Here is a 7,218-nt window from a genome sequence, read left to right as displayed (position 1 = left end):
CCGTGTAGCAGGAGCAGGTAGCAGCTATGACGGTGAATCAATTCATACGTCGTGTACATGCGTACGCTACGTTTGCGTGATGTACGTACATACGTCATGGAAGACGGCTAGGGGTTGCCTCACCTAACCCGTGGTCGCGATCACGGCGAGGGCCGGGGCCACTGCACACCGCGCGCGCACGGTACTGCCCGTGTCCACCATCTCTCGCTGTCGTCTCAGTCTCAGCTACTCATCACTCTCTCGCACGCACTGCGCTGTGCGCTCTCGCCCCGCGCGCGCGCTCCACCCGCCTCACAGGCCGGCCTCGCCTCACTTGGCTTGGCTTATAAATTCCGCGCCACTCCGACCCCGGCCCTCTCAGGATCGATCGCAAGAGAGACTCCTACCAAACCTAGCTACCAACGCTCGATCACCTCTTCACTCGACCGCACAGACAAAGGGGAAACCTAAAAACTAACTCTTCAACTTTCCTCTGCCTTTCTGCTTCGGCACTACTGCTACGAGAGACACCGCGAGCTAGCTAGAGCTTTCGTGACGAAACTAGCTAGCTAGAGGAACAGCTGGTCGGTCTCTTATCATCATCGTCGCCAAGATGACCGTCGTCGACGCCGTTTCCACTGATGCCGGCGCCGCCCCTGCCGCCTCGGCGCCGGTCCAGCCCGCGGGGAACGGGCAGACCGTGTGCGTCACCGGCGCGGCCGGGTACATCGCCTCGTGGCTCGTCAAGCTGCTGCTCGAGAAGGGATACACTGTCAAGGGCACCGTCAGGAACCCAGGCATGCATGCCTTTTGTTATATGTGCATATATATGTAGTAGAGCTGAGGAGTGATCTATGGCGATTAACGTTTGTGTTAATGGCGATGGCGGCAGATGACCCGAAGAACGCGCACCTCAAGGCGCTGGACGGCGCCGCCGAGCGGCTGATCCTCTGCAAGGCCGACCTACTGGACTACGACGCCATCTGCCGCGCCGTGCAGGGCTGCCAGGGCGTCTTCCACACTGCCTCCCCCGTCACCGACGACCCGGTGAGTGCCAGACCGATCGACGTGATCCTCGGTCACCTCGCCTCGCATCTCAACTACTCCCTTGCTTGCTGCCACCACCATGACGTACGTACGCACGCATCCATCAGTAAAGTAACAACTGCATGCATGCGTGCAGGAGCAAATGGTGGAGCCGGCGGTGTGCGGCACGGAGTACGTGATCAACGCGGCGGCCGAGGCCGGCACGGTGCGGCGGGTGGTGTTCACGTCCTCCATCGGCGCGGTGACCATGGACCCCAGCCGCGGGCCCGACGTCGTGGTCGACGAGTCGTGCTGGAGCGACCTCGAGTTCTGCAAGAAAACCAGGGTGGGTGCTTGGTCACTTTTGAGTCCTACTTGCCTTAGCTTGTCGTCTCCATCTGTCATCTATATATCCCGCCTACTACTACCTCATCACTCCATGCAGCAGCACCATATCAGTATTTTCTTTCTGTTTTTGTTTTCTTTGGATCTACTAGGGATGAAAGAAACACTAACGATAGCTATCATGAGATAGGTGAATTATTACCTATTGGCATGCACTACCTACCGAACCCTAAAAGAGAGTTCGACTTTTTGAGGCAGCCCACAATAGATCAATCAAGTGCTAGCTCATCGATGGTGCCTGTCGAAAGCACGTACATGCATAGCAGCACTAGATTGAACCAGAACTTTCTCTAGTGTTCGACGCGTGCACTAGCTAGCCAGCCCAAAGAATGAACATAAAGGGATTTGGTTTCAGAAAAATGAAGAACAAAAAAAGAGCAAGCAGCTAGCATGTGGATGTAACGTGCGACGACGTGAGTCCTGCATGAGGCCACGCACGCCGATAGGCACATGTATGGCATGCAGAGCTAGCTACGATAGATTCTGCTTATGCTGATCATTGGCAGGGCACAACAGCCTCTCTGTTCTCTTGCTTGTGTGTTTCACTTTCAGACAAGACTAGAAGAGTATAGACTGTGTTTTTCCTTGTCTTTAAAACACAATATATATTTTCCATATTTTTCTTGTGAAGGCGACGACCTTTTTTTTTGGCTGCTGTTGACGGAGTGTTACACCGAGAAATTAAGGGCTAGCTAGCTAGCTAGTATAGATGTTTGGGAATCGTATTATACCTGCATGTTTCTTGAACACGTGCATGACGAACTCTTTGTTGTCAAAACTAAAGCTGAAAATTCAAACCTAGCTCTTTTTAGTTGTCAAAACTAAAGCTGAAAATTCAAACCTAGCTCTTTTTAGTTGTGGACTCTTAATTATTCGAGATAGATGCAGCGGTTGAACTGATGATAAAAAAAAAAGCATATATATAGCAGCACCTACAAATAGTACATGCATGCGCGCCACCACTAGAATTATTCAACCTGCTCTGTGTGTCTGTTTGTGTGCGTGTCTAGGGTCATGCCATATGCTTGGAATTTGGAAAATGCGGAAAATACGACGCCGGTTGCTGAACGCATGGACCGATCGCCGACACAAGCTAGTGATGGACCGCGGTTGCTTTGTCGTTTCAGCCGACTTATCAGTCGGCTTATCCTTTGCCTTTGGCGAGCGAACAAATGCTACGTATATATGCTGCCTTGCTTTAAGAGAAGTGGTCGACCGGTCAATGCATGCATGCATGGTTAGCTTTTACTAATCTGCATAAAATGGTCCAGAGTTGCTACTTTAAGTTGTGTAGGTGTGCAGTCGATTGATTGATTTTGAGTGGTACTAAGCAGGTCGATCGTCTATACACCCCCAATCCTCTCCAAAAAAAAAAAAACAGTTTACTTGCTGGGAAGGGGGGGAAAAAACTTTGGTCTTCTCACGCAACAATGACGTCAGCATGACACACTAATATGGTTCTTGTTGGACAGTTCACCTGCTCATCGATCGATCACGCACTAGCTAGCTAGTGTATGTACGTGCAACCTGCAGTCCCATCACTACTACGATGATGTAGTGTAGGTGTTGTGATGATGATCATCATATATCTGAATCTGATCCGCTCATGATGCACGATGCATTCATATATCATATATGCAGAACTGGTACTGCTACGGCAAGGCGGTGGCGGAGCAGGCGGCGTGGGACGCGGCGCGGCAGCGCGGCGTGGACCTGGTGGTGGTGAACCCGGTGCTGGTGGTCGGCCCGCTGCTGCAGCCGACGGTGAACGCCAGCATCGCGCACGTGGTCAAGTACCTGGACGGCTCCGCGCGCACCTTCGCCAACGCCGTGCAGGCGTACGTGGACGTCCGCGACGTCGCCGACGCGCACCTCCGCGTCTTCGAGAGCCCCCGCGCGTCCGGCCGCCACCTCTGCGCCGAGCGCGTCCTCCACCGCGAGGACGTCGTCCGCATCCTCGCCAAGCTCTTCCCGGAGTACCCCGTCCCCACCGGGTATAAACCGTGCTTACCAACATCATTTTTTTTGTTAGATAAATGGCAAGTCTAATATAAATTCCGGCCGCACATACAAGTAGCTAATTAATGCGCATAAATTACTATGTTTAGATGTACGTAGCGGTTGGCATGTCGTCCATATATGATCCCAGAGTGGTAGGTAACGATGGATAGGACCGGCCGGACAACGACACATGCACTGCTCCTATCAGCAGCTGAAGGGCGTGCGTACGTATGGGTTCAGGTGAACCAACTCCGTAGACGCAGACTTGAGCGTACTGTACACGCTACCTAGACGCAGCTAGTACATCACACGCCTCCAATTGCATGCTAATAATGCAAGTCGTGATGGAGCTAGATATAGCTCACGGTGGTGGCCAAGAGTTTAATTACTGTAGGTCACTGTCAAGAGACCGAGGGCAGAGGCGGATCTAGCGGTGAGGCGGACGAGGCTCAAGCCCCTCGTACCACCTCCATGACAATGGAGCCCCCTTGGGCTCCTTTTAATTTTTTAAGATGAAAGAGATATAGAAAGAACTCTAGAGGTTAAAGATGACTTCAGCCTCTTTTTTATTAAATCCTACATCAGCCACCGATCAAGCGGAGGAGGCATTATATGTATTCGCCGCTGAAGAAAGGCCGGCCGGCTCGAGACCTCGAGCGAGGACTCCTCCATCTATGTCCATGGACGGCCGGCGCGCGACGCGTCAGTACCTGATACGTTCGCCGTGCACGTCGCCGTCGACGGAAGTAGGTGAGGTGGTCGGAGCCCGACCCGGCCCCTCTTTTTCTCTCTGCATGTCACGACCGAACAACTTTCAACCAGGATATATATACTGGAGAATCTCTCTCGACAGGCGCTTGGCCGCTAGTCTACCTTTGCAGCTGTAGATATGTGCTGCCAGTGGACACAGCGTACGTGAGCACTTTGAAGGGTAGCTGTCCGAGCGGTAGAAATCTGTAGCGTCAGAGTAGCGTGTGGTCGGACTTTGGTCACATTTAGTCCTCGCTTCTATCTAAATACTACAACTAAATGGAAGTAAAAAGTGCATTAGCCAACTAGTCACCTAATTATTGTTAAATGGAATTAAAGCCCATCTTTTAATCAAGTTGTCTCATCTTTTAATCACTTCGGTTCAAACACCTCGACTAAAAGAGACTAAAATGCTTGTTTTAGTCTTTTTTTTAGTCCAGGAGGCAGCGGCGGATTTGGGCCTAGGGCCACTAGGGCCATGGCCCTAGGCGTGGGCCAAAATCCCCCTTATACTATATATTGTTTTTGGCCAAATCTTGTCAACTCCTGGCCCAGCAAAGAGGGAGGAGAGACAGTGGCCCTAGGCGTGGCAACTGATGAGCTCCGCCACTGCCAGGAGCTGACTAAAGTAACTTTAGGAGGTGGCCCTTACTCGCTCTCACCGACATTATCCCGTCTGATCCGTGTTCGCTTTGCCGTTGGCCAATCGGGTACGGCCGTTGCTGGTACATATCACCATCACCATGCGTGACTCCATGCATTTGCTCATTCTGCTGCAACTCTGCCCCTGCCAGCCTCTGTTTGCTGCTTGGGTCCATTGCAGGCCTGCATATATGTGCCATGTGAAACAGAGTTTGGCTTTTATCTAGCACTAGAACAGAAATTGCTCATAGTCACGGAGACATAGACCATTATGTAAAACACAGCAATAAGAGCATGGAAAATATATAGCTAATTGGAAGCAGTTTCTTGAGGGGTGACCTCTGCAGTAGGTCATCTTGGAGGTACTAAATCAATTTGTAGCAATTTCTTGAGCGGTGACCTCTGCAGTAGGTCATCTTTCCCGTCACCCTAGTCATCGGATACTTAACTACGCGAGCACTTCAATGTTACATGGATCCTAGTATAGTTGGTTGCTTAAAAAAACTATTACAAGGTACACTGAAAGTACTCACGTATGTAACATGTGGCTAAAATTACCGAGTCGTCCTAGCCATTATCATTGCCACACAAGAAAGCAAAGTATGACTGTCACTCTAGCTAGTAAAACCATGCATTTTTTCCAACTACATCATCACTTCTAGATTGAGAGACCCAAGCAACTATTACACCAACATGTAGAATATTTACACTCCACCCTCCAGTATTTTCAAACAAAACATGGACAGAGAGAGGTTAGTCTCATTCAAAGAACACGGAAGAAGCTAGCTGTTGACACTGGAGAGAGAGAGAGAGAGCCATCGTAGGATGCGACTACAAATGGTTGGAACATTATTCAACTGCTGAGTGCTGACTACAAATGATCTACCAACCTCTAACGCGCTGGAATATTCAACTCTCTGTTTTGGCGGGTAATCTCGTTGTAACAGCGGTGGGTCCGTTCGTCTGCTACAGCTTTCCCATGACATTTCATCAGCCTGTTCGCTGGTGGGTTTCTGGGCTGATAAGCCTGACTGGTGTTGATTTGTTATGAGAGAAAAACACTATATCATAACTGATAAGCCCTGGCTGAAACCAATAAACGAACAGGCCGATTGTTTCAAAGATACCTCGTCGTCGACCATTTGCTTTGCTGTCGTAATCTCACCTTACCAATGAAACCTAACCGTAGCATCCTTTTCCATCACTGTCACTGCATCAGCATATTGTCGCAATGCTTTGGGTCCAAGCTGAAGAATCTCACCTGCCACACAGGACAACCATGTGTTTACACTGGAATTGATACTACAACTAAAGCCCCATTTGGCACGGCTCATTCAAAACGGCTTCACCGGTGAAGCCAAAGAAGGTGAAGCCAGAAAAACTAGCTTTTCCCGGCTTGCAGTTCATTTTAACCCCAGCTTACAAAACGGCTTCACGCTACAGTGCCTCAATTTGCGTAAAATAGATGAAGCCGAAGCCGACATAAGCCGTGCCAAAGAGGCCATAAGAAAATCAAAAATGGATTATAGCGCAATGGTCTTGACCTGTGCTCCTTTTCTAGGATGACCTTGACCAGTAGTTACTGGCTTGGTCCTGTGATGACCATGACTGAAGAAACCTGCTTTGGTTAGCTGACTTACTGTGTGAGCGTTTGGGTGCAGGTGCTCCGACGAGGTGAATCCGCGGAAGCAGCCGTACAAGTTCTCGAACCAGAAGCTCCGGGACCTGGGGCTGGAGTTCCGTCCGGTGAGCCAGTCGCTCTACGATACGGTGAAGAACCTTCAGGAGAAGGGCCACCTGCCGGTGCTCGGAGAGCAGACGACGGAGGCCGACAACAAGGAGGCGGCCCCCGCCGCCGCCGAGCTGCAGCAGGGAGGAATCGTCATCCGTGCGTGAGAGGGAGATGCCCATGTACACATGAACACAAAAGCAATGTTCATACTGCCCTGCCCCTGCCCCTGCCCCTGCTGTGTAAACAAACTAGTGTTTGTTCGCTGGTTGATGATATCCGTACCCTAAGGCTTGTAACGTCATGTTCGTTCTTGTGAACTATAGTGAGTGAGTGAATAAAAATGGTTAATGTTCGTTCATTTTCCACTTTGATCCAGATCATGGATCTTCCATTTCGCAGATTAGAGAGTTCATCAAATCGATCAATTGGTCAAGAGACCACCAGTTTGGGAAAGAATAGCAAGTAATAGGATCAGAGGGTCCTTTCCTCTCAGTTTGGAGAAGAGGAACTCTGCTCGTGAGACGTCATTTGGCACCTGCCCTGGCATGTGCATGTCGAAATCTTGCAAAGTATCGGGACTTCTGGAGTAGCACTATACCAGATGGGCCTAGACGCTAGACTGTACAAGTACAAGACCCTTTGGTAAAAAAAAAAATAATAATAAAAAACATCGGATAAACTCA

At 50.2% G+C, this 7,218-nt stretch overlaps 1 protein-coding gene across 1 annotated transcript; it reads left to right on the top strand.

Annotated features, from left to right (window-relative positions):
- The first annotated feature begins 350 nt into the window (after positions 1 to 350).
- On the top strand, positions 351 to 6,898 carry LOC136501564 (cinnamoyl-CoA reductase 1-like). Its single transcript, XM_066497083.1, has 5 exons — positions 351 to 776; positions 872 to 1,026; positions 1,163 to 1,351; positions 3,052 to 3,404; positions 6,465 to 6,898. The coding sequence occupies exons 1-5, from the start codon at positions 593 to 595 to the stop codon at positions 6,697 to 6,699; spliced, it is 1,116 nt and encodes a 371-aa protein (XP_066353180.1). The 5' UTR covers positions 351 to 592; the 3' UTR covers positions 6,700 to 6,898.
- Positions 6,899 to 7,218: the final 320 nt, after the last annotated feature.

This window comes from Miscanthus floridulus, chromosome 13 (assembly GCF_019320115.1).
Source record: "Miscanthus floridulus cultivar M001 chromosome 13, ASM1932011v1, whole genome shotgun sequence".
Taxonomy (NCBI): Eukaryota; Viridiplantae; Streptophyta; class Magnoliopsida; order Poales; family Poaceae; genus Miscanthus; species Miscanthus floridulus.
Note: the sequence above shows the minus strand (reverse complement) of the source record. Positions and strands in the feature narration are given on the sequence as shown.

Coding starts and splice junctions, on each gene's coding strand:
- LOC136501564 (XM_066497083.1), top strand. CDS start 593: ATGACCGTCGTCGACGCCGTTTCCACTGATGCCGGCGCCGCCCCTGCC. Junction 1,027..1,162: donor CCCCCGTCACCGACGACCCG/GTGAGTGCCAGA, acceptor GCATGCGTGCAG/GAGCAAATGGTGGAGCCGGC. Junction 1,352..3,051: donor AGTTCTGCAAGAAAACCAGG/GTGGGTGCTTGG, acceptor TCATATATGCAG/AACTGGTACTGCTACGGCAA.